At 34.9% G+C, this 27,727-nt stretch overlaps 1 protein-coding gene across 18 annotated transcripts; it reads left to right on the top strand.

Moving 5' to 3' along the window:
* Positions 1-121: 121 nt before the first annotated feature.
* LOC111397013 (arabinosyltransferase XEG113-like) lies at positions 122-27,727 on the top strand. Of its 18 annotated transcripts, XM_023023673.1 has the most exons (19): positions 4,498-4,626; positions 6,015-6,092; positions 7,339-7,482; positions 8,310-8,433; positions 9,363-9,560; positions 9,665-10,131; positions 11,841-11,905; positions 15,660-15,836; positions 16,338-16,669; positions 16,755-16,834; positions 16,993-17,084; positions 18,442-18,738; positions 18,827-19,032; positions 20,321-20,426; positions 21,223-21,464; positions 21,654-21,789; positions 26,106-26,197; positions 26,294-26,347; positions 27,297-27,727. In XM_023023673.1, the coding sequence occupies exons 10-19, from the start codon at positions 16,830-16,832 to the stop codon at positions 27,459-27,461; spliced, it is 1,395 nt and encodes a 464-aa protein (XP_022879441.1). In that variant the 5' UTR covers positions 4,498-4,626; positions 6,015-6,092; positions 7,339-7,482; positions 8,310-8,433; positions 9,363-9,560; positions 9,665-10,131; positions 11,841-11,905; positions 15,660-15,836; positions 16,338-16,669; positions 16,755-16,829; the 3' UTR covers positions 27,462-27,727. The 18 variants fall into 18 exon arrangements, 1 of the variants encoding a protein (XP_022879441.1); XR_002703112.1 differs by lacking the exons at positions 18,442-18,738; positions 18,827-19,032; positions 20,321-20,426; ... (3 more) ...; positions 26,294-26,347; positions 27,297-27,727 and adding exons at positions 122-3,175; positions 8,543-8,570 and having other exon boundaries at positions 16,755-16,841; positions 16,993-17,055; XR_002703117.1 differs by lacking the exons at positions 18,442-18,738; positions 18,827-19,032; positions 20,321-20,426; ... (3 more) ...; positions 26,294-26,347; positions 27,297-27,727 and adding an exon at positions 122-3,175 and having other exon boundaries at positions 4,510-4,626; positions 16,755-16,841; positions 16,993-17,055.

The following is a 27,727-nucleotide window of genomic DNA, read 5'->3' as shown; positions in this document are numbered from 1 at the left end:
ATTTTCAAAATTTATACTTGATATGATTTTTTCCCTTTTTTGTTTTTATATTTTGGACTGTTGGGCCTTTCACTACAGCAGCCCAAGAGAAAGCCCAAGCAGCCAAAGAGAAAAAACTCACGCCATACGGTTCAAACCACAGCACCGCGCCTCAGCCTCTCACTCGTCTCTCGCCGACTTCCACAACCGACCAGACTCAGTACACATATATGTGAAACAATTTTTGGTCGACGGATTGATTATTGATTTGCGTCACAGTAATATCAATGGTCAGAAACATAGGACGCGAGCCTGGAGGTGATCGCTGAGTGATACATAATATCGTGAAAAGTCGAGGTCACAATTGTCTTCTTCCTTAACTCCTTCGCCTTCTCTGCCGTGAAACATCCTCGGAATGACTTGTAGGATCTGGATTTTCCCGTTTCGTTCTCGAATCCGTAAGAACTGGTAATGTAATCGGGTTCCGAAGACCACCCGAATATCGGCGTCCACCAGTCGTTCGAATTGGTACCCACCGCCGACTTACGATACGGGTTGGGTTCCTGGAGTTCACAATTTATAGAAATTCATATATGCGTGTGTTTACATACATATTCATATATATGGATATAAGGAGATTCAAATACCTTAACACCAACGTGGTATTGTTACAACCCATCAAACGACCATTTACAATCTCTTCCTCCACTGCCCCACAAAACCCGGAGCTTGAAAACCAGATGTCTTCAAAAATAAAGGTGGAAGAAGACTGCGCCCCAGTAAAACCCGGGGGAGTGCCAACACAGGCAGCATTTGATCAGATATTTCTCAACAAGAAGAAGTGGGTATCCTCCATTCTCTCAAGCCCACATCTAAATACATCTAAATGGAAACATTTACTAACCCAATTAACTTCTCATCAGTTTGATACCATTTTCTTGGAAATTTATCATTTGATTGACCCTACAATTGCATTGAAGTTCTTTTACTTTGCTAGCACTTCTGCTGGCTTTAAATTCATTCTCAGATCTTATTGCCTTTTGATTCACCTGTTAGTGAGTAAGAATCTTGATTGTGCAGCACGATTGCTATTGATAAGATTGATTGACAAAAAGCTCCCTGTGATTTTAAATGATAATATTGTTGGGAATATGCATAAAGAGATTACAGTTTTATTAGCAAATTTGTATTCAGGATCGAAAAAATTCGACGCGAGTATTAGGACATTGGATATTTTGGTTCATGTTTATGCTAGTCAATTCAAGAGTTTGGGATTTGATGTTGCAGTGGATGTGTTTCGTCTTTTAGCGAGCAGAGGGTTGTTTCCATCCTTTAAGACTTCTAATTTTTTGCTTAGCTCGCTCATCAAGGCGGATGAGCTCGAGAAGTGCTATGAGGTCTTTAATATTATTTCTTCGGCCATTTTGCCAGATGTCTACTTGTTTAGTACAGCGATAAATGCGTTATGCAAAGGAGGTAGGGTCAATGATGCAGTTATGTTGTTTAAGAAAATGGAAGGTGTGGGTATAACTCCAAATGTTGTTACTTATAATAACCTTCTGCATGGGTTGTGCAAAAAAGGGAATTTGGAAGAGGCTTTTCAGCTCAAGGAGAAAATGGTAAATAATGGTGTGAACCCAAGCCTTGTAACATATGGCGTGCTTATTAATGGTTTGATGAAACTCAAGAAATATGATGAAGCCAATTTGATTCTAAAAGAAATGTTGGTCAAGGGGCATGTTCCAAATGAAATTGTTTTTAACACGTTGATTGATGGGTATTGCAGGATTGGAAATGTTACAACAGCGTTGAAGTTAAAGGATGATATGTTATCCCAGGGCATTAGTCCAAATTCAGTTACTTTTAATACACTTCTTAACGGTCTCTGCATGGATAATCAAATTGATCTAGCAGAACAGTTCTTAGTTGAAATGGTATTGAAAGGCTTAAGTATAAACCCTGGTACATTTGGTTCTGTTATTCATGGTCTGTGTAAGAATTCAAGATTAGACTCCGCATTGCATTTCACTAGGTTAATGGTATCTAGGAATTTGAGGCCAAATGATAGGTTGCTAACAACATTAATTCATAGGCTTTGCAAGAATAGTAAGCATTCAGAAGCTCTGAAGCTATGGTATATGCTACTAGATTTAGGGATTGCAGCCAATACAGTGACCTCAAATGCACTTATATTTGGACTCTGTGAGGTGGGCAACATACAGGAAGCTAAAATACTACTTAAAAATATGTTGAAAAGGGGTGTTGGATTGGATGTGGTTACTTATAATGCACTCATTTATGGATGCTGCAAAGAGGGTAAATTGGAGAGTGGCTTTAATCTCAAGGAAGATATGGTTAAACAAGGAATTTCTCCTGATATTGTTACGTACACTTTGTTGATGCATGGGCTGTGTAGTAAATGTAAACTGGATGAAGCTGTTGCACTTTGGCATGAATGCCAAAGAAATGGTCTTATTCCCAACGTTCACTTGTATGGAGTCATGATAGATGGTTTCTGCAATGCTAAGAAAGTTGAGGAGGCTACAAGATTCTTCAACATGTTGCTTGGACATAACATGGAACCAAATTCTGTTGTATATAATATACTTATTAAGGCGCACTCTAGAAATGGAAACATGATAGAGGCCCTTAAACTTCGTGATGAAATGAGAAGCAAAGGCATTTCACCTTCATGTTCCACCTATTCTTCTTTAATACATGGAATGAGCATTTCGGGGCATGTTGATGGGTCAAAACATCTTATGGATGAAATGAAAAATGAGGGCTTGCAACCTGACATTTTCTGTTATACTGCACTTATAGGTGGTTTCTGTAGGCTAGGTCAGATGGATGAAGTAAAGAGTGTCTTGCAAGAAATGTTGTCATGCAATGTACAACCAAATAAGATAACATACACAGTCATTATTGATGGCTATTGCAAGTTGGGTCGTATTAAAGAAGCTTCTGAGCTTCTGAGTGAAATGATTGGCAAAGGAATTGATCCAGATTCAGTTACTTATAATACATTGACAAACGGGTTTTGCAAGGAAGGGAAAGTAGAAGAAGCTTTTAACTTGTGGGATTATATCTCCTACAGAGGACTAAAGTTAGATGAAGTTGCACACACCTCGTTGGTTCACTGCTTGCCACCGGCATCAGGAAATGCTGATCAAAATTGAATGGGAACTCCAACACGGTAGGTTTTTACAATGAATGTGCTATTGTTTTGTACCTGATTCTACTCGATATCTAGTCATTCTTTTCAAGAAAATACATATATCTACTCATTTATTCATTTTATTATGCAGCCTACTTTTTTTTTTTAATAAGAAATGGGGTCAGTCTTTTCGATCATAAGCTCTGAATTTTGCTTGGTCTGTCTCAGACAAGCTGGTTCTAGTGAAGCTGGTTGCATAACTTTCTTTCAATTCCCTTTAACGAATTATTTGGTTCTTTCATGTGATATTTAAGAATTAGTAGTGGTTATTATAGACACACCACTGAAGAGATGTCATTTTTCAACAGGTAATTAATATTCTCTAAACACGTTGAGATACTTTACATGTATTTCTTTTTCCTTTAAGATGTCTGGTAAAGAAATATGTTACGATCAATATATGATTTTTGAAAGGAAAGAGAGTACATTCTCATGGAGGTATCAGGATAACATAAGATGACAATAACCATTTTATAGATTAACAACTATAGAAGAAAATATAGAAATTGTCACATGGATCATCTTCCAAGATTCAGCAATGTCTGAACTCTCTACAATAGATCGTGGAGGTCTATAAATCATGTACATACAATTGAAGATGCGAATGTAGTTTCTGGGGAAGGAAAAATATTACAGTAATTAATCTATATCGTTGAAATAGGATCAATTCCCTACCCTTCCTCCTGATAGTTAAGTTGTTGAAATTGGATCAGTTGGTTAAATATATATAGGCCCTGTTTGAGCTCTATTATTTCCTCATTAAAACAAAAAATGTGACTGTTATCCATCACATCAAGCCATCATATTTGACTTTTTATTTCTTTTGTAGGGCTCATAACGGCTATATTTTTCATTCTCATTTTTACAATGATGTGGCTCAAATGGGGGCATAATTTAGAAATCAATATGTGAAACCATTGAATTGCCCTTGGTTGTCCTACCTATTTGTTATGTTATTTCACATTGTTTTATTGCTTTATTTTCCAGTGCATTTATGCGCAACCATTGATATTATTAAGTGGCTGAAATTCATTCAATACTTTAGTTTAAATAAAAAGATCAGGCACATATGAAGAATTTTCATATAAGAAATAATTCAGAAATAATATGTGCTTTGCATTTGTGAAATGTGTGCCTTGCTGTGTGCTTTTTCCTCAAGAGGCCTTGCCGTCTTATTGACCTTGAACATTTAACAAATATGGTTTATTACACCTCAAAAGTATTTTCATAACTTCTTCCTCAAAAATACATATTTTCTTTTTAGCATGGGCTTATTCTAATATAGACCCAAATCTTGCCAGCTTTATGTGCAGGTCATTTGTTGGGTTTTTAGGGAATACAGTACTGCAAGTGGGAAGTATTCTGCCTCATATATCAGTGGGAAATTGTCTGATGTGGCAGAGGCACATTCAACTGACGACATTGTCAAAGTATGTGTTTGCTTTAGTACCTAACCATTTCATATTATATTCTGAAACATTTGATTTACTTGTTGGCTTAATAAAGTTTATGTAGCTATAACCCAAACTTGATGATGTATTTATATTTTGGTTGTAATTCATCTGCACGTTCTTTTGAGTACATATTAAGCTAATTTTTCTGGGAGTTTTGTGAATTTACTTATTTAAACTACCTATCAAAAAAAAATTACGTGTCAGCATGTCATGCAGAAATGAAAATACAAAAATGCGTGTTGATTTATATTTTCTGCTCACAGTATTTAAACTGCTTTGGGTTGTGAAAATTAAGTCAGCTAAGCTTCATTGGTAAGGTTCGATTGGTGACTATGTGACAAGTATACATAACCATATCTTAACTAGTGACACATTGCATCTAGCAATTTTTATGTTATAGTCAGACTAGATTATGTTGATGGGTGTTTTTGTAGGACTCGGAGGTGGTCGCTTTAAATGCTTATGTTTTATGCTTTCAAGTAAGAATAACTTTTGATTGCTGGATAGAATATGGGTCTGACAAATTCAAGCAAATAGAAGATAATGAAAGCCCTGATAGCCAATAACTAAATTCTCTCCCACTCTGAAAAGCATTTTTTCTGTCCTTGCAAATGATCCACATCCTCTGAAGTGGTGCGGTCACTGCATTGACCACCGACCTCTTGGTTACCCTTTTTCTTTTTTCATCTGCTATTTATAAATTCCAGAAATTTGCAGAATAGAATGGGCATGCAGTTGTTAATAATTTCTCAAGGTATTAATTGATACTCTTATGGTCCTTTGCAAAAAGAAAAGAGGAAACTAAGCCGAAGACGAAATATTCTTCAAGAAGAAAATTGCTTAATGATCCCAGGCAATTTTTCGAGGAACTATGTGATCTAGAGACGAAGAAAACTGGTGGACTTTTCTCAAAATCAATATGGTCCAGACAGTCAGTTTTTGTCTATGCATAAAAGTAGAAACTGTCTACACTGTGGAGAATGGATAGTCTTTAGCTAATTTCAGTTCTTTTCTGACATGAATTCTAATTGATGAATATTGGGTCTACAAGTGGCGCAGTGTCAATATGATCGAAATAGTCAGTCATCTTTTATCAAATCATATAACTTAACCATCTTCATGGTGGAGATAAATAGTTAGTAGCTCTAGTCATCTCCGCTTATTTATTTATAAAATCAGAACCATCTTTACTGTGGACAATAAATAGTCAGTAGCCTTGAGCTCTCTCTCCCCCTTTATTAGGCAAATTCTGATAGATGAAAACATATTTTTTGAATAGTGACTATCATAGGGTAATCTTCTTGTTGCACTGAAGTAATAATTTTATGTACGATAATGGTAATTTTTTTATCCTGATTTTGAAGGAATACGCTGTCACAGCCCTTGAGAAAATATATTCTTTTGAAATAGCAGTTGGGAGAAAAGTGAACATGCTTCCTGAGGTAGGCAGTTCTAATCTTGTGTAGTTTTATTTTGACATCTTAATCTTTCTGCTCAGTATATGCAAGTGTTACTTGAATGTTTATGTAGCCTTTTTCAAGTGGTACTGTTGAGTATGGACAAGTTTAGATTCTCATTGTAGTTCCTTGTGTGAGTTCATTAAATGTACACTTCAGGAATACAGTTTGTATTATTTGACATCACAATCCTCTGTGAGAACTATTATGTTTCTATTATACCTTATCCATACCTACCTAATTAGAATATCAATTTTTGTTGTATTATTGAGTGATTTTTTTAGTGGATGCAATTGCATGTGTATGGACTTTGCTGAGACCTAAATATTTTGAACTTCTACCTCCAATTCTGAAAAGAGAGAATATTCACAAATATACTGAAGATTTATTGATCACTCTTACCTCTCTCCTTGTTGAACTTGCTATGTGACACTGAAAAATAAGTCGTGAATCCCCAGCTGTGGCTCAATGAATGTTGTTACTTTTCACAACCATGATAAACAAAGCCTATGTTTTGTCAGATGCTAGATAATCCAGATTCAAGTAAGGTTACTTTTTAGTAGATACATGCATGGACTTCTTGGTATTCAAAACCAGGGAACCGCCGTTTAGCACATGGAGCTTGGTTTATTTGGAAGAGGAGGTTTAGGGAAATAATGTGCACACAGATGGAGGTGTAAAAAGTTTCTTTGAGCTTAATTACTTCTTATTCATTTGAGGGTGGAAATTTTCCTTCTGTTGTATTGGTTGCGTAATAGATATTCACAGAGATCGTACAATTGGTAAATTAATTCTTGAATCCAGGAGACCTAGTGCAGTGGTTACTTTGGGATGTATTAGATGTTAAAATAAATGGTCTAGCTAGTGGCAGTTGAATGGAATGGTAATATAATCTAAGCAAGCTTTGTTCCTTAGGAAACACTGGAAATCCTACAAAAAATAACGGAAGTTCGAGAATTAGAAAAGGCTCATCCTTCCACCTTGGAACATGAAAATTTAGTTTTTTACTTCATTTGGTATTGAAGGGATAGCTTTAGCATTGGCAGAACTGTTTTTTATATGTCTTTATGAGTAATGAATTCTTGGGTAGAAATATTTAACTTCCATGCTTATTCTTATAGAATGTAAATAATAATTTAAAAAAAATACACCTCTTCATATTCTAACTTGAGCTTTTGTTCAAATATGTAGATAGAACTTTCTGCATGATGATATTTTTTGCTTGCTGCAGTGTGAATCCTTGATTGAAGAATTATTAGCATCCAATTCAATAGATCTGCAGTAGTGTGCTTATGAACTTCAAGCAATTAATGGTTTAGATGCTCATTCTGTTGCAAATATAATGCCAATTGATGCAAGTTGTGAAGACATTGAGGTGATATTTATCTTTGCATTTAAGCTTGAGTTTTAAAATGTCAGTCTTGCGGGCATTCTCTTGTGAATTTCATTTTGGGGTTGCTATAGAAAGGACATAAAATTGTAGATTGTACGTGCATACGAGTAACTCAGATGTTTACCTAGTTTATTTGCAATCTCCAGCTCCCTTCATTCTCATAGAATGAGATGCTGGGGCATCTCTCTTTATTCTAACATATTTAATTTGAACTTTATTTTTTTCCTCTTTATTTTGCAAGTTTTGGAAGAGATTTGTAAGAACTATTGATCGACAATAGTCTATGTGGCAAGTGGGTTCAGTGCGACACTCTCCAGTGAATTAAAATGCATCTCGACTTTATTAGATCACTGCTACATGGATTATTGTGAATTAAAATGCATCTCGACTTTATTAGATCACTGCTACATGGATTATTGTCCATCAACAGTGCTTACAAATATCATTACTCATAAAGGTTAATGTTGTTTGCCAATAATTATTAATGTACATTGCATTTGGTAGATTCTGTCGGTCTAATTGTCTTTGTTATTCCTTTCAACTTCTCTACCCTGGAAGATGTACCGAACTGTTTGTCTGATCTTCACGTTTAAAAGTCCAAACTGTTTTAAGAAAGTAGTCTTATCTATTAAATTGCCGTAAGGGAATGTTGGAAAAATATATATAACAAGGTGAGGAAACTGTGATCACAAGAGACAATTATTCCCAGCAGTCGACTATTTTAAATGCGTGTTTAGAAACATGGGACTATGATATTCTAGGATATCTAGTTTGATTATTCTAATGTTTCTCCTTTCTTTCTGTACCAGGATTGTGATAAGATTCAAATATGCAAAAATTGAAGAACAGATAAATGAAAGAATCGCTGATTAAAAATAACAGGTTTCGGAAAAGGCAGATACTCAAGCCTGCAGATGGCTGGGATCTCAAAAAGTACGACTCACACTCTCTCTCTAAAATATGCCTGCCTATTATGCTCCTTTCCCCCTTAATTTTTAGCCTTCTATTAACTGAATCTTCTAACTACTTTCCCTTCTAACAGAATTCTGTTTACCCCTTACCACCATCTGGTAATCTATCCTTCTTTGACCTAGAATAAGTGAACTGGATGTGAGTCTTATCTGATTGTAAGATTCTGGATTTGAAAGTGAACAGAGAAGTTGATATGATGTAAGCCTATATTAATTTTTGGTATAAAGATAGGATACTGTAGAGTCTTTCTTGTGTACATGGAATGCCACTCTTTCTTACTTTGTTGCCCCACAATGAGCATCGTTCCTGAAGAGGACAATAACTATTTTCTTCTAAATTAGATAAAGTATTATAAGAAAGATAAAATACTAACACCACTTCTCTTATTATATCCATATTTTATTTGATGCAATGCCCCGATATGAGGCACAAGGTGATGAGGGGAGTACTTCAATTCACTTTGAACTATAGAGGACTCCAGTCACACAACGTGAAGCATTGCTTTCCCGTACTTTTTGCAATACCCATACAAGTTCTATAAAGGTTTATGATTGTCCTTGTTATGTTTTGGGCGCTTGAAAGAAGTCATTAAGATGGATAGGCAGTTGTTGAGTATGGTCGCCACTAATATATATTTTTCTTGTCATGACTAATTATATATCAACTTCACATTATGTGGCTTTGTTCTCCGATGAAATTTGTTTTATGTTTTTTCATGCATTACTACTTGGTCGTTCTTATTTGAAATTGCTTGGCTATTACAAATTTATTGTGGCTTTGCTTTTGTTGGCTGTGGTTGGTAGTGTTGTATGCATTGCTACTTGATCGTTCTCATGCTACATATTTTTTTTGGCTCAAGAATGCTAGTAAAGTTTGTAAAATATTTGCAGATTGACAAAAGCCTTTCATTTCTCGATGGATATATTCAATTAGCTATAGAAAGGGGGGCTCAACCATAGGTTTCTGCGAGTGAACGTTCGGGAGTGCCAAATATTAGCAACTTCAAAAGCCAGGAACAACGTGAATCCTTAACGCACTCTCTTAGGTTTGAGGCTTATGAACTTCCTAAACCCTCCATGACCCCTCAAGTTAGTGCTAGCATCTTTTACTGAACTTGTTCCTGTACCCGATCAATATTATCATACAGAGGTCCACTATTCTGCTACACCTGTGCCGTCTTTTTCTAATGCAGGGTCATCAGAACTCAAGCTACGACTTTATGGGGTTCAAAAGAAGTGGGGCAAACCTTCTTATTCTTCACCCGTGTCGTCTACTTCGATCAATGATACCACTAAGATAAAGAATGGGACAACCCAACGCAATTCAGTTGGAAGTGCAAACTCAAAAGCATGTGATGCCTTTTATGATTCAAGAAAGCAGCTAGTAGAGATATCTCTTGAGAAGCATAAACTGGCTGCTTCACATTTTGGTGGTGCATCAAAATCTGATAGAATACAATCTTCTCCAAGCCAGAAGGTTACTAAGAATAACAGCCATGCTGTAGATAAGTCTCATGCGGAAAAGACAGCAACGTCTGATACTTTCTATAAAAACTTCCCAGCCACCTCCCGACTTGCTCGACTTAGGTGAACCAACTGGTACAAGTATTCCGCCATCTCTAGATCCTTTTAAGCAACTGGAAGGTCTTCTCAATCCACAGTAAGTCATTGTACACTATAGTGGCACACAAGAAACATCCCCTCCAGAAGAAATAAAGAAAGAATAGAAAAGATAAATACTGTGCTGTAAACTTTATACATCAATGATTAGTTGAAGTGTGGCAAAAATTCTCTTTTGTCAAAAACTTTTTTTGGTCTATATTATTGGTTAATGTTGAACAAGAGGAAAAAAAAATAAAAGTGGAAAACGTGAATTTGGCCTGTTTAGCAGCAGAACTTATTGGATTCTCTTTTCTCATCTCCATTTCTCTCTCTTCCTTCTTTTTTTTTTAAGTTTTTTTTATTGTGGTGGTCTGGTGGTGGTTCAAAAGCAATGACGGTTAGTGTGAGTTAAATCTTTGTCCTATGAGATGTCTCCTCATTCATTTCCTGGATGATTTGGAAGGAACACAACTAGACCATTTCAAATGTGTTTACAATACAATACGGAAGACTAAGAGTATTGTGCTTTTTTTGCTATTTTTTCGGTAATCACTCTCCATCCCAGCTTGTCTATGCATATATGAATTTTTTCTGTAGTAAAAGTATCTTCGAAATAAAATTTGTATGTGTTCTAGTTTAAAGAGTTGCTGATTAAACAAGTAACATAGGGAAAACGGGCCAAAAAAGGTTAATGGAGAAGAAATCTTTCTATTGTACCAACTCTTTTGAAAGTTTAGGATTATAGCGTCGTAAGTTTACCTCAAAAATATACGATAAGTTTGATGTTGAAGATGTTAGATTGTAAAACTATTGAAAATCAAGGTAACTAAGAAAGAAATAAGAATTGTTCTGTTGTCAAAATTGAGAAAGGAGAAATATGCCACCTTGATGCATTGGTGAAAATGTGTGATCTTGTGTGTGATTGTGTACAGAGTGAGGCTCTTTATTCAATGTAAATTATCAAACTTTGAACACCAAAGACACTTGCGGAGCAGTTACTGAGAAATACAACAAATTGAGGGAACCCTGACCAGAAATGTGAGAGGTTGCAAATGATTTTTAATTTGATAAAGCTTGAGTCCAGCCTTTAGTGTACAATAATTTATAAATATATAGCTATATGTGACAAATTAACTTCCCTGCGATAACATGTTGATACTCTGTGGTTTTGTTTAGCCATCTGAAATTTTATGAGCTTTCAGGTGGAGGTTTTTAATTTTGATATAGAAATTCGAACTGTAATTTTTTCCTTGGAACTCTCCACAACACATATGATTGACAAATACAGTCTTAGATATTGCTGTACTTTCCAGAAATTCAGCCAAGCTTCCATTATCAAAAGTGGTGGTATTGCCTGTGCTTCTGCTGTATTGAGGATGATTCTGTTCAGGAAAACTATTTTATCATGTGAAAGTGTACAACATAAACCATTGCCAGTCAATAGATTGGATCACACCTGTAAACTATTATTCTTTTATTAGATATATTGATTTTAACTATGATGCATTTCCTTTTAAAAGTTTCTCTTAACTCACTATTCTTCATGTTAACACATGGCAGAAGGTGTAGAATTACTTCTAGAAGGTATATGGTTTGTTTTTAATTTGATTGATATCTATTGAATGTCACATATTGAGAAGTGATTCTGTCCGCCACTGTTTATTACGTCCTTTTTCGCACCCGTCTTCATCACATTTGTCGATTCAAGTGGTAATTATTTTATTGTCTTTTGTTCTTTTATTTCTTTCTTTATTTTTTTATTTTCAGAAGATGATGTTGGGAATGACAATGATTACAATGTCCCTTCTGATGGCATTAATGAATTGAGCAAGGTAATCTGCTACTTATTTAACTTCCTAGGATTGTAGTTCAATTAGTCAGAGCACCGCCCTGTCAAGGTGGAAGTTGCGGGTTCGAGCCCCCGTCATTCTAGATGGATCCAATAAAGACTGGATGGTGATGATGCGAAATTGAGTGACTAGCAAACCTTGAATTGGTTTGTATGGATGAGTAATATGATGTTTCTTCTCTATGGTTGCTTATCCAGGAAGACGAAAGAAAACTAAGCAGACATGAAATGCGTCCTTTATTTAAACTTATTTATCTTCACCCGTGGACCCAAATATGGCATAATAGCTTGTTTTGCTAATATGATCTATGTTGCTCGGATTCGGGTACGGGTGTCGGATACGGGTACATATCTAGGAGTCGGATTCTTATTTTAAAAATTAAGATATGGGGATACGATTAAAAAGGATCCGAATTTTGGATACGGATACGAGGATACGTCTTACAATTTTTATGAATTTATTCAAAATGGATAATTGTAACTTAAACTATTGAATCAAACAAATTTAAAATTAAATATTAAACTAATCTTATCTTAAATAAAACAATAAATCACTTCAATTACAATAAATAATACAACCTGGAAGAGACTAGAGACAACCCCTAATTTATGGCAGCATGAATTGTTGACTTTTAAACCACCTAATTTAGCTCCCGTTTGACCCTCATTAATTTTCATTACATTACATTATATTTTTCTCTCTCCTATTTTCAACCACACAATTTTTCATAAAATAATATTATACGTAAATAAAAAACTTTTCCTTCCTTTTCAACCACTCATTTTTCAAAAAAATACTATTCCACCAATTTTCATTTTCCGAAAATGGGTGCCAAACGGGGGCTTACTCATTTCATTAACTTATTCATTGGACTTCACAAAATCCCATTTAACACATACTCAAAACCTTTCATCTTCCCCAAACCCATCTCGTCTTCTCCAACTCTTATCTTCCCTCTCTGCAATTTGTAAATGCTGCTGCCATGTTACACTCGTCCATAAATTTCTTCATATTACTATCACCGAACTTGAAATAAACGCGTTTCCTGCCGCCACAACCGCAAGCCAGAAGCAATACTCTGCTGTCCATTGTCTTCTCCATTTTCTAGCCGTGTCCGAGTTCAAAGCCAAGAATTCGACCCATATCTCATGTCGATATCTGTGTCATGTCGTGTCGACACGGATACTTCTTCATTTTTGGAGAGTCCGAGCATCATAGAATATGATTCAGTTATCTTTAATCATCTTTGTGGCATACACGATGAATGATAACAGATAATTATGGAATTGCTTCAAGCATCATGTCACTGAAGAATAGGAAGTGTTAGATTAATCTTATTTAGTTTATTCCCTACTATGCAGAAGAATATATTTCTGTCCTATTTATAGAATAATATGTAGACTTTTCTGTTGATTTTACATTGATTTTATTGGTATAATTTATTCATTTTCTTTGTAATTTCAGTTAGAAATCTATAATTCTAAATTAGCATTATCTATAGACATCCTTAAAATTAAACCTCATAATGATGCCATGAAAGAAAGCTAATCTAAATTTTTGCTGCGAATTTGTCCTCGCTAATTTTGTTTAGCATTGCAACATGACAGCACAGGCTTTAGTTCTTGCTAGAATTTTAGTGTAGAGAAGGCGACGCGAGTTATACTGACAATATCCACTTACAATCTGCCCTTTAGGTTGCTGTTGGATTTGAGAACAATTAACTGCTTATCTTTAGCATTCTTCTTTGTACATTGCTGATAAATGCTGTTCAGTATTTGTGAGTAATGATTTAGAAGAAGGTTATTGAGGTCTACCTGTCACTAACTTATACCATACACTTTGCACAAGATTTTCATTCTCAGAATTGTTTGCTTCTATGATGCACGGACACTCCTTCATGGGCAGTGTGTCTGTGTACTATATGTATGATGTCGGGCATTCCATGACATGGGTTTGACAAACTACATGCCTTATCCTATGTTATATTTTTTAAATTTCTAAGGCTTTAGGATTACTTTAGAGACATTTCTCATGCAAGCCATGTCCTCTATTTAAAAAATTATAATAATAAAGATATTAAATTCTAAATTTCAAAGAATTTAAATCGTTGTGTCCAAGTCCTACTTAAAAAGAGAAAAAAGAAAAAGTGTCTCCATGACCGTGTTTGTGCATCTTAGGTTTGGTCCATAATGTGCATTCACTAATACGCATTAACAACACATGAGTTTTCCTGATCGGCATATGGTTCCTTTATATGCTGCTATATGTCCTTTGAAGGTGTTGTAAAGTATGCAATACTAATAATGCTATACAGTTAAATTTCAGTTTTTGGATCATATTAGCCAAGCAATTAAAGTTAAAACATGTATTTTCTATTCTTGATGACGGGGGACTTCGTCGGAAGTGATACAATCTAGACAGGGATCTCATTCTAGAGGGGGAAGAGTGATACCAAACATATAATTGAACAATTAATTATGCAGGAGATGTTTTCAAGGTAACTAAGTAAATTTTAAAGCATGTCTATTACTAGGAATTACAAGCATATGTTCCTTCTGTAATATTTTTGGCGTCCTTTTCATTTCTAGTTGTTGCTCTTTTTTCTTCAATTTTCATTATACTATCTCTGCTTTTTTCCTATTCAGATTTTGCTAGCTAATTCTCCAAGTACATGTCAAGTTGTTGAATTAAATTATTGCCAACAAATTTCAGATTTTTGCCTTTATGTTTCTAGTATTTCCTCTTCTGTCTCCTCCTATTGATGTTGGGATCAAACTTATCGATGACAGCTTGTGGCAATGTGCATTTAATGTGGAAAATCATAGTGTCATCGAAAAAGGATTTTACTGCAGTGCTTCATCTACTGTCTAACACTTTGTGCTATAACCCTAGCAGTGAAGAGTGTGATAGGTTGATAAAAATTATCAACTCTCGATTGGTGGATTATTCCACGACGGAAGCTGGGGAGACACGTCTACTCACTGTGTCACCTTGGGAAACAGTTGCTTTTCGAGAAATTTCCAAGTAATCTAATTTCAGGGTCTTTAGATCACCAATAGAGTTTTCCTTTCATACACAGAAAATGTTGATCTACAATAGAACTGTTATGGAAGCAAACAGGTGGCTTGGAGATAAGAAAATGGGATCAAGCCCAGTGTCAGACTTGGCTTATGGGACCATTGGTTTAAACTCCACAGTGCCTGAAAATGTCAGTAATTTTAGGGGGTGTTTGGTATTTGATTTTTCATCCCAAAAAATCAATTTTTTGATCGTTATTTCACTATTAAGCCGTCATTTTTGACTTCTTCTTTCACGGATAGGACCCACTTTTCTCATCAATTTTTTGACCGTTATTTCACTATTAAACCGTCATTTTTGACTTCTTCTTTCACGGGTAGGACCCACTTTTCTCTTCAACGGTCAAAAAATCAATTCTCAAAATCACTACCAAACAAGCCCTTAATAAGTGATACTGTTGAGCAAATGTGTGTTATCATTTTTTCTTGAACATGTTGTGTTTCAATATTTCTTTATTTGTTCGAATTGTTATATGTCTTGTACCATTGTGTCTTTTTTTCCTTCCTTTTTTCCCCCCTTTTTTTTGGATCTCATCACTTAAATCATATGTTCTTTTGCTTCCGCTAGTCAAAATTGTGTGCCTAGATTTACGAAGAAATTTGTAACGAGAATAATGTTGCCAAACTAGTTGCTGATCATACTGAGTTGATTAATGCAGATAGGAAGTGAAGTTGGTTCTCCTGTGGATATGGCCAAATCGTACATGAAGGTCCGTCCACCTTGGGCCTCTCCTACAAAACAAATTGAAGTAAGAACCCCATCAACGATGATGATGGAGCCTTTCAAGGAAGGAACTCGAGATTCAGTTGGCAGTGATTCTCTGTCTTTGTTGAAGGTGCATTGATTATTTTTTCTTCTTTATGCATTCCATTATTATTGTAGGTGTTTTAAGTAGTGCTCGATCTTGTCTATGCCAATGTCCATTTGAACACCAACAGTTTTATTCCTTTCTTTATGTTTTTGAATAGAAAACCATGTCTTGAGCAGAAACTTGCTGCAATTGTGACGTTGCCTGGGGTCATCACCTTGTTAAGAGGGATCAATTATTATTTATGTGTCACTTGAACCTACACACAGCATTTTTTATACACCCAAATTGTTGTTTATACTTTATAACAAAACTATCATCATCTGTTTTTCTATACTGCAGATGCCTCTATGATTTCTTTGACATTAGAAATGTGTGAAATTTTTTAATATTTATATGCTCTTTAGCTTAAATTTAGATAGGTGTAAATTGTTTTTGAGAATCGTTCGCACTTAATGTTTTTTTCATCCTTTCAATTTCTTTGATCTTATGGTTTTATCAATTTATTCTTATTTTTCATTGTGACAGACCTAATGGATGTGGCAGAAACGGAATTCTCTTGCCTCTGGATCATGGAATATCCAGGAAGAATTAAGAAGAGTGCATTCAAAGGCAACAGACGATATGCTACGCTCTCTATCCTCTAGAATTGATCTGTCACTTGCAACTAAAAATAGTCTGGGGTACTTGGGAACTGATATACCAGCAGCTGGTATGCTGGAGTAAAAGAATGAGCTGAATTCTTCCACGTTAACCAAATCAATAGATGCACCTCCAAACCCGGATGCAGGAGTGAGATCTAATCCTGACCTATCATGTTGTTCTATTTTCTTGGGTGAATGATCAACTTGTCTTATGTGGTAAATTCCTGTCTATAAATTGTAAGCAATTGGATTTGATATAATTGTAAAAATTTGTAATGTGAGTTGCATCTCTATCTTTCAGCTTTGTACTTGAGGCAAGATGGTCGAGTAAATGACATGTTGCCATCCAAGCCAACTACCTTTGTAACTGGAAACAATGAGGTAACTGGTTAGCTGAATAGGTTCTTTAAGTGATTGATTCTTTTCTTGAAATAAATAAGTTTAATCTTAGAACTGATGTTGATTAAGAGCATGTGTATGTATCAATATGCGAAAGTACCTTTTTAATGAATAGATCTTCACTTCGTTGTTTTTCAAAGGGATTCAGAAGCTATTTTGAATGACAATGAATGCAATGCCTCCAAGCCGCCTCACCTTACCGCTCCCAGTAATGATGTGGAGCATCATGTTGGTATGGAGTCTTTCCTCTTTCTGTTTTGTTTTGTTGGTTTTTCATGCTATAGGAAAGTGATAATAGGGCTCCAGATTTAGCCCCACACTCGACAGCATGTGGAGCTCTGGAATATTGAATTTTTGTTTTTGGCCCAATTTGAGACAGCACACTAAAACAATTTTGAAAGTACAGTAAAAAATAAAGTCCAACAATTATTGAAAAACCACTTTTAAAATATGGTTACTATATAGAAAATGCATAATAGTATTTTTAAAGTTCACATACTCATACTGATTGGTAGAAAAATTAGTATAAGAAATGTTATTTCAAAGTAGACGAAAATCGTATTACATGATCCCGAACCGATCTCATTAAAAAAAAAAAAAAAAAAAAAAAAAGGAATTGAAATTGAAAACTGAGAACAGAGTGGGTCTAGGTCGATTTTTGGTTCTTGAATTGGAACAGTGGGTCACGAGATGGAACCGATTTTTTTATATTTTTCTTATTTTTAATAATTAATAGACTGCTTAAAAAATTAAAAAATTTAATATTTATAACTTAAACACTAAATATGTTGCTCTATTCAACCTGAAGAAAATATCCAATCCAAAGCTTTGGCCCATTTTAGTTACCTAAGTCCAAATACATATATCTTGCCCAAAAGCAATTTAGGCATAGCCCAATACCAAACTTGTAAAGATATTAGAATCCCTTGCCGCCTTTCCCAATTCCCTTCTTGCGTTTTCTTCTTGTCAAACAATGGCTTCGTTTCTTGCACTGACACCACATGTAATTTTTGTAACTCCTGCAATACATACTTCTTCCCTATCATGATATCTTCAAGTCTTTATTTGAAATTTTCTTGGGTATTGATATGATTACTTCAAAAAACTCGATTGATTTGTTGAGTTTGTTGCTGCATTTGTGTTTGTAGTTTTGGAATGTATGTGTCATGTTTTAGTTGAACATAGTGGCGGAGCTAGGATTTCCACGAGGAGGGGGAGGGGACAAAAAAATGTGGGAAAAATATATAATTAGGTATATGTTAAAAAAAAATCTATGTAAATTCACTATAAATCGAGAAAAATTCAAAAATGTTATGGGGCGATTGCCAGCCCCTGTCCCCCATGTGTCTCTGCGATACTTGAACAGATAGATATTTGGATAAATTGAAGAACAGTTTTCTTGTCATAACAAGGATAAGTAGAGAAATCATGCAAAAGCCACTGATGTGGAGCCGTTGGATTTTCAAAATGTTCACCTTGATCTGGCACTATAAATACATCTCTTACACGATCAATCTCTGCATTCACTGGACATTTTTTTATTTTTTATTTTTTTTTTTGGGGTTTAACCCCTGCATTTCTTATTCCAGATGCAGGTCGCCTGCCCTTAGATCGACCATCTAATGTCTCTCGTATAAAAGAAACAGATGCAGTGCCAGAACCAACCTCCCAGCCTCAAAGCAAATTGCTGAAATCTGTTTGGGAGGTTCCCCCTCCTGGTTGTAAAATGCCACACCTGAAGAGCTTTAAACTGACAAAGGAACTAGTTCAGCAAAGAGTGAAGAATAATGTTGTAGTAGTGACCTTTGGTAACTTTGCTTTCATGGATTTCACCCTGACTTGGGTTAAACACTTGACAGATTTGGGTGTTGATAACCTTCTCGTTGGTAATTTTCTCAGTATTCTCATTGCATGGAAGAACGTTTCGCCGTGGTTAGTCAGGTTCCTAGGCTAACAGAAACACTATATTCCTAGGTGCCGTGGACACAAAACTGTTAGAGGCTCTTTATTGGAAAGGTATTCCAGTTTTTGATATGGGTAGTCATATAAGCACAATAGATGTTGGTTGGGGCTCTCCAAGATTTCACAAAATGGGGAGAGAAAAGGTAATTTTGATAGATTCTATCTTACCTTTCGGCTTTGAATTACTGATGTGCGACACTGATATGGTCTGGCTAAAGGTAATCTATCTGTTAAGCTTGTTTTCTTTTATAAGCTCTTTTGCGGATGCTGCCATCTTTGTGCTGATTAATCAATGCGCCTAAATTCATCTTTTTACTGTCAGACGTTCTTCAAATGCTGGCAAGCTATTTTTTCTATAAAAAATGAAGTATTAAGTTACATCTGAAAATCTGCCTCCAATGAACTGCAATCCCATGTATTGAATTTACACAGATTGCATTCCTCTTCAAAAACATGTTGAGTTGAGATATAACAGTTAGATAATCAAATAATAAGTGAAGTTCGGACACAAACTTGTGTAAAGGTAAATAGTTACTATGAAGCACGTGTATCTTGCATTATCGCTCTCTATGAGGAGATTCACACCCTATGTCATTTAATGTTTGAAAGAACCAGTGCAAAAAATATCAAGATTTTCACCCTCCAAGATATAACAGCCCATCATAAATATTTAACCAATCTGCAATAATGATCCAAGCTCAATGCCATACTCTACAATTTCTTTCTTTGACCGCACAATATATCAAAATATGTACATAGAACATGATGTTCTGTGCATACGTGCATAGAAAGTATGTTAACGTTTAGGGATTGAAGTAATTTATAGGTAGTTTACACCCTTACAGTTTGTAGAGAAATAATACTCCACTATCTTATGATCTCCCTTTAATTTTTCAACTTTCTCCGCTAACATCTGCAATATTGTTCCATAATATGAAGATCTCCATTAACTTTCACAATTATGTTCCGTATTCATTATCAATTGTTATGGAATTAATTGTCCATCCTTTCATCTTATATGAAGAATTGATTTCTATCAGCCAGGCTGAATGAAGAACGAGAGTAGTACATGAAGAACAAGAGAGTAGTTCTTTTTATTAGCCTTAATTTTTCTTCATTTGGCCGGTGAGAAAGGAGGTGGGTAGCAAGCTAGTTCATTTTGGCGAGTATATGTGAATATTGTGTGTGTGTGTGTGTGTGTGTGTGTGTTTACACAATAACACATATGATTGTTGAATTTCCAGTTATTAGTATACTCAATTTGTTCTCTAATCTTCATCTTTTTAAAGCTTTTCTAAATGATCTTCTGGTAAAAAAAATGAGCTACTAGCTTTTTCAAATATTTGCTATTGCCATCTGTTTAATTCTCAATGCACGCTTCCAATGCTTTTGAGCTTTTTATCCCTAATAAACATAGTACGCTTTCAACAGACTCCTTCCTCCAGAGTCCCAACCCAGTGTCTTGTTGCTGTATTCTTTTCACTAACATCACTGTCCCTTGAACAGGATCCTCTTCCATATCTTGCACGTTTCCCTGAAGCAGATGTTTTAACTTCTACTAATCAAGTCGCACCTACAGTTTTCGATGACAGATTGGACATCTGGCAACAAAGTAAAGCTTCTCTTGCTCATCTCTGTTTTATTTATAGGTTGCCGAACACAATGACCTTGCATATTGTTCAATCCTTTGTCATATTTTATCAGGCAGCCTTCAAAGAAAGGGTTGCACCTCTTTTTTCTCCTCTACAAGGCAAAGAGGAGGACAGATGCATAGAACTCCATCTGTGCTTTTTTTTTTTTTTTTTTTTTTTTTGGGGGGGTGATGCATTTGCAGTGTGTTTACAGGTTAATTTTTATACTCATTCCATACTGCTGTGGTTATGAAGAGTATGATTCTTTGGATCTTCCAGTAGGTGTAGTAATGGTCCAAACTCAGTAGTGAAAAGGGATCTGTGTAGCCAACCTCAAATTTAATGGGAATAAGGTTCAGTTTGTAATTTTCCTTTTAAAGTTGTGTTTTAAAATGACGAATTGATTTGGCGACTTGATCTGACATGATGATTTAGGTGACTGCAGAAGGTATATTATTTTGAGAGACACGGTTAAAATAAGTTATGAATCATTTGTATAACTTGGATATGTTTGGTAAAGCTTTTTTCAAGCTTATAAGTTGATCAAATATCATTTTTATCTGCATATTTCGTAGAATCCGCACTTTTATCCACACACTCTGTAGGACCCATAGCTTATAATCTGTATGAAGCTTTAAAAGCTTCTGCTCATGGAAAATGGACATTATTTTCAAACAATGGTGTTTTTTTTTTGGGTTTTTTTATTATTATTATAAATAAGGTATTATTTTTATTTGCCACAACCAATTTATATTCCTTTTTCCATCTTGTGCACAGCTGGTGCTGCCTACAACATTGGAATTTTTCATTGGAGGCCAACAGAGTCTTCAAAAAAGAAAGAAATGCTTCTAGCAGATGAAACGATATGGGATCAAAATGGTTTCAATGAGATCATTCGCAGGCAGCTGGGGCCATCCGTTGATGAAGATAGTGGACTTGTTTATGCTTACGATGGAAACCTCAAACTGGGACTTCTCCCAGCGAGCATCTTTTGCAGTGGACATACGTACTTTATCCAAGTTTTTGTTTGTGATTTCTGTATGACCTCAATTTCTGATGTACAATTGACTGCAAAGTAAATAATAAAATAAAAGAATAGAAGATTAAGAAAATTTCCCTATAATATTATTCCTGTATATAGTCTAAATCTTGAATATTCAAAAGGCTACATCACTCAGAGGTTTCCTCAACCTTGTGCTAATTGTCAGGCTATATGTGAACAACTCAAATTGGAGCCCTATGCTGTACATACCACTTTCCAATATGCTGGTACTGAGGGGAAGTGCCATCGGCTGCGTGAAGCTAAGTTTTTCTACGATCCACCAGAATACTATGATTCTCCAGGTTTATATCAATTTTCCGACTTTACAGCCTTGTACAACAATCTCGTTGTCTAAAAGAAAGATGTCCATTAAACCTTCCTTATTCTTTTTCACAATTTACTTATTTTATCTGGAAAACGATGTCTAATTTCTCTAGAACATTGTGGTTCATGTCATAATTCTCATGATGTTTATCTCAACTGTCAACAGGGTGCCATGAGACGGCTTGGTTGTGGTCAGAACAAGTTGTCCACTTGCTACATTGAATAAAATCAAAAAGATGTTCAAAATAAAAAACTGGCTAGACTCTAAATCAGGCAGTATTCTGCTGTTTATATTCTTGCAAGAGCACATTGTTTCGGAGAAGATATACCACAAAAGTTTAAACATGAGGAAATCCAAGTCTCTAATATTTTTGCAAGATCACATCATTTCAGATAACCATCAGGAAATCTCTTCTTGTCGTACTTGATACGAGCCTCCCAAATTCAAGTTTGTTAGGTATTTGTCCAATAAGGAGTATAAATGGCCAACTGTCTCCTAATAGGTCATCTTTATAAAATAAATGAATTTACTTAGCTGTTAGGAAAATTCTTGTCAATTGCAATATTAGAACCAAACCCGACCCAAAATTTTCGAGTATTTGGTAAGTGAAACCGTTGGGTCCAAATTTAACTATGGAACCGTTTTGATTCGTTTCCATTCGATTTGGTTCAGTTCGATTCAGTTCCTAAGTTCTGTATTATAATTAAATTTTTTAATATTTACAAAACTACATTAATTCAACTAATAATATGTTCAATCTTAGCTCTTACAAAATAATATAGTCCAATCTTATGTGTCTTTTACATCTCTCTTTGCTGAGTTCTTCATAAATTTAATTGTTAAAATCACTGGAAGAGGAAGATAGTGAGCCCACAATAATTAAAAGAGGCGGCGTTGAGTTTCAATTCGATTTCTCTAGAACGGTATAACGGCACTACGGTAGAGTAACAGATTTTGGATAAAATTTGAATCAATTTGATTAAGTTGGATTTGAACTGAAAATTAGAAATCGGAAAATCATATTTTTAGGTTTGAGCTAAATTAACTAGTTAGCAAATTTATTTAAAAAAATCAAATAATTTGGTTTATTTAAAATAAATTAATTAAAAAACATAGGGAGATTCGCTTCTTATTCAGTCTTGTTCTAGAACCGAGAATCAAACAAAACCCGTTAGTTCTCGATTTAGATATCCGTTCGGGTATTTAATTTAAGAAGAACTGCTCGGTTCGGGTTGGGTCAAGTTCGATTTGGGAGTTTTGTCCAGCCCTAAATAGAGCTGCACTTGATAGTTTGCTAGTCTCTCTCAAAATTTTAGGAAATTCAACTTGTTTTCACAAAAGCCCCTTCTCAATTATCAAAATGGGAACCGGTCAACCAGGTAGTCGATTCACTTGCATCTAAGGGGTAGGGCCATTATCAGGAGTATGGTCCCCTTGACCTCCCACGACGTCTTCAAGCTCTTGTACAGATAGATAGATAGATAGATAGATAGATAGATATGGACTTCCTCACATTAGAGAATGTTAGCTTGATTTTCATGTGCTCATTTTGTATTTGAAGCAGTACTTCCCCTCTTATTTGCATCTTTTTGCTTTTGGGAGGTTAAGTTTAAGCCTTCCTTTCTCTTGTTCTCATGGTTTGTGTTTTTGTATATATGGTTTGGGAATCCAAACTCCATCAGCCTTCCCTGATGGCGCTTGAAAACTTAGTAGTTATGCTAGTGTTTTGCTTATTAAAAAAAAAGTCCCTTCTCTAATGGTTAAGAGTCCAAAGATGTACTAAGCCTTATTTTACTTTAGTCTTTTAAGTTTAGTTTCCTTATCCATAACTTTCTCATTTTCTCCACAATAACAGTAAGCTAAGCCAATGTTTGGCTAATGTTTATAAATTATTTATAATCCGTCAAACTACTTTTTATCCAGATTTCAGGGAACCCACAAGTACTATATACTTATCTACTACTCATTTCTATCTATTTATAATTTAAATCATTCATAAACGCTTCTCAAATAAGCTTTTGGTTGTATTTCTGATAAATTTGGAGTAGGCTAGATGAATCATTTTTTATACTGTTCCATCCATTACTGCATCAATTGGAAGTTTCAATGCAATCATATCCTTGGTAACCACAACTGATTGTGTTAATTTTAGTGTACCTACCTCTTCTAAATTGTTCTAGTGGTATTACTTCACTCTTTTGAAAAGGAGTCTGTTTAGGTCTATGCAAGACATGCTCCAACCGCTTAAGCTATCGTTCTTTTAATATAGTCTCAATTGGTTCCACCGTCAACTGTTGACATTTATCATAATCTTGTATTTCAAACATTCTAGTATTTTCAATCTTAACATTCTCATTTCTGCTACGTTGATCTCAAATATTCTAGTATTGTCAACATCCTCATTTTTGCTACGTTGATATTAACATCCTCATTTCCGTCGTTCTTTTAATATATTCTCAATTGGTTCCACCGTCGACTGTTGACATTTATCATAATCTTGTATCTCAAATATTCTAGTATTGTCAATCTTAACATCCTCATTTCTGCTAAGTTGATCTAATGGAAGTATGTCTAATAACCATTTTGTGTAACTTCCCTTTTAACCTTATAGGTATTTTCCTATCAAATAGAATCTTTGTTGTCCTTCTCCATTTTGTCAACACAGTTGTCCTTTCGATGTCCTAATTTATTAATGATTTTATGTAAGTACCTGAAACCACCACTTTTGGGACAATGTGATCCTAAGTATTGATTCAGCCAGTATCATTATTCTTATCATTAGTAAAAAGGACATTGTATTGTTTCTTGTTCTTAACCTAAAACCTTTAGGTTCTATAATACTCCTACAAATTTCTAATTTACAAGTTAACCACCTTTTAGTCTCATTAACTAAAACTGTGTCATAAACAGATAACATAAGCCAGAACCTTGATGAAAGCTTATACTGATAGGAAGTTTTCCAGCTCTCATTATTGCTACATAATAAATATCTTTTATAAACTATAAAAAGTGTATTTTCTCTGTAGTACCTCCTTAGACACGCTGTCATGCATTTCCTAAATCTATAAAACTATTTGCTAACCTTCTCTCTCTCTCTCTCCCCCTTTTTGCATCAATCTCTAAGTAGGTAAATTGCTTTCATAGTAGATTTCTTTGGCATATATGCTCAATCACCCTCTTTTATAATTTCGTAGTATGACTCACAAGTGTAATGTGATGCCCCGACTCTCAACCTCTAATCTTACAACTTTTAAGTTTTAAAAGTGGAAAATTCTTATGGCAAACTAATTTTTATTAATCTTTACCAGTTGGATAGATTTGCCAAGTTTTACGCAAAAATTAATGCCCCTTAAAACAATATCTGGAAAATCTGAAACTAGTGCCAAATTTTACAAACACCCTAAGGTAAGTCCATGATCAAAATTAGGGCACATCCGAGGTCGGGAAGACCTTCAATCACTTGGAGGGAGAAAGAAGTTTTTGTTGGGAATTTCAGCAACGCCTTTGCTCAGAAAATTTAGAAACTTTGGCACATAAATATTTAATTCATGTATTTTATATTGTTGGAAAAATAACTTCACATAGGATAACATGTTAAAAGGGCAGAATCTGGTTTTATGATATAAGTAATGCAAATCTCTATGTAAATTCTTTGCTGTTGCAATCTTGCCCAACTTCAGAAAATTATTAAAAATTCAGATGAAATTATTTTCACACATAGCTCTCTGGTTTTACTAATACTGTGAATATTCGTGAAATCGTATTTTGCATATAAGGTCATGAAATTCTGACAAAACAGAAATGTGACATTGCTGGAAATTGAAAAACTGCAAGCTTAATTATGGTATTTAAAACATTTTTCATGAAATCCCCCTAAAAGCGATTAGTTGGTTCCAATATCTCAACAAGCGAAGAAAACATGCTATTAAATCAATTATAACTATTTTTGAAGTGGAAGAAACAGTATTTAACTATAGGAATCTTGTTCTTTAGTAACCAAATCGAAGAAACATCACAAGAACTTGAATAAAGATGTATATAACATTACTGCCCATTGATTGATTCCAATCTGTTTGTGCATATACCACTCCAAACCTAATCAAAATTCTTGGACTGAACTTTTGATTGAAACAAAGTGCTCCTCTCTAAATCTTGAACCAAAATTCAGACGCATGCACAATGTTTTCTCTCTCTTATTTTTCTCTTTTTTGGTTTTGGCATTTTATGTTTCTGCTACTAATTTACCAAGCATTCGTTTAATATCAAGAGGAGGACATTTTCTGTTAATTGCAGGAGGATTCTTGATATTTAAACCATCCATTCCCAAGAGCTTGTTATTAGATGGCGAGCATAACAGTCACACTTACACTCTGGTTAATTACGAAGTGTGTGCACGTATATTTCTTTATATTGATTCTCTATAACATGATGAGAACCGTCCATGTCGTATCTTTTCTAATCATCAGCCAAAATGATTTCAGATCAAACAAATGAGGACTGCACTTGCCATTGCTTCATTATTGAACCGTACACTGGTGAGAACTGTTCTGCTTTTTATTTTAAAATAGTTGTATTAAGCTTAGTTTGGCAACTATACTGTGTGGAAAAATAGTAAAAACCTTTGCTTTGAATTATCAGCTTTGTCAATTGTTGCTTCCTTCTTTCGCACATTCATATTACAAACAGAAAAACAAGTGACGCCTTACTTTCCATGTATGGTAGTACAGAAACTATCTAGTATCTTGGCCTAACTTGGTGAGATAAAATTTTAATCATGAATCTGTATATTGACTTTCTTCTACATTCTTCATCAAATCCAAATTGCAAATCCCGAAAAGAAAGAACAATCCGTACTTCTGAATTCACAAACAGATTAACTGTTGAATTGACCACATTGCATTGGTTAAAATAAAATGGATAAGATTAATTGTTCAACTAGGCATAGTGCATCAGTTAAAATCCAAGGGACCTATCAAAAATAAATAAATAATAAAAAAATTCCAAGGGTCATCCTATAATGCGGTTGAATATGAGTTATATAACATTTTATGAGAATTTCTCTCTTTCTCGTTGGAGTTTTTAGTAAAAGCATCAAGATAGAAAAATATAATATAAAGGTCGAACTCCAACCTTGAGGGCCCCCACCGTCCCGCCCTTGGAGCATTGTGAGGGAGGTAAATCGTGGGATGTGCTTCAGCAGGCCAGGGAACAAGAGCTTGCTTGTACATTGATGCCCACAAAGAGTCTAATTCCATATTTCAGGAATCGAATCCTCACACTGCAACTGCCAATAAGGTTGAGATTACCTCACTCCCGTCCTTTGCACTACTAGGTTATGCCTCGGGGGTAGAAAAATATAACATATCTTTGATGATTGATTGATCTAACATAAAAATTGTATTGACTTGTTGATTTTACTAGTTTGTTAACAATTGTTGTTTCAGGTTCAGGTTTTGATCTGTCTTTCATTTTTTATCATTTTAGGTAATGCCTCCACTATGGCACAGGTTGGATAGATTGTGGTTTGGACATCCTGGAGTTTTGGTGGGCACTTTGACAAGGCAACCATTTATATGTCCATTGAATCATGTGTTTGAGGTATTTGATCAGTTTTCTGAACTTCCATATGGCCTTCTCTCATCTTGCTAAAAGAATCGAAAATAAAAGAAACGTCCATTTACTTCATCTCTTAACTCTTTTTTACAATCCCTATTTGATATCACCAGGAATTAAAAAGAAAAAATTGGTATTGTTCGGAGGAATTTCTGTGATGGTCTCGCTTTTCTCATATTTTCTATTATTAGTTTTGTCACGCAGTGGAAAAAAATGAAAACTATGTAAACGGAATTGTATATAGATTATGTTATTTTGTGTTATTTTTTCTAGTGACGTCCTAAATGTCAAGGGATCGTATT

Source organism: Olea europaea, chromosome 7, assembly GCF_002742605.1.
Source record: "Olea europaea var. sylvestris chromosome 7, O_europaea_v1, whole genome shotgun sequence".
In the NCBI taxonomy this organism is placed as follows: domain Eukaryota; kingdom Viridiplantae; phylum Streptophyta; class Magnoliopsida; order Lamiales; family Oleaceae; genus Olea; species Olea europaea.
Note: the sequence above shows the minus strand (reverse complement) of the source record. Positions and strands in the feature narration are given on the sequence as shown.

Bases quoted from the DNA above. Each gene is read 5' to 3' on its own strand.
- LOC111397013 (XM_023023673.1), top strand. The intron at 17,085-18,441 runs GTATGGAGTCTT...TTCTTATTCCAG, and splicing joins TGATGTGGAGCATCATGTTG to ATGCAGGTCGCCTGCCCTTA. The intron at 26,348-27,296 runs GTGAGAACTGTT...TTATCATTTTAG, and splicing joins CATTATTGAACCGTACACTG to GTAATGCCTCCACTATGGCA.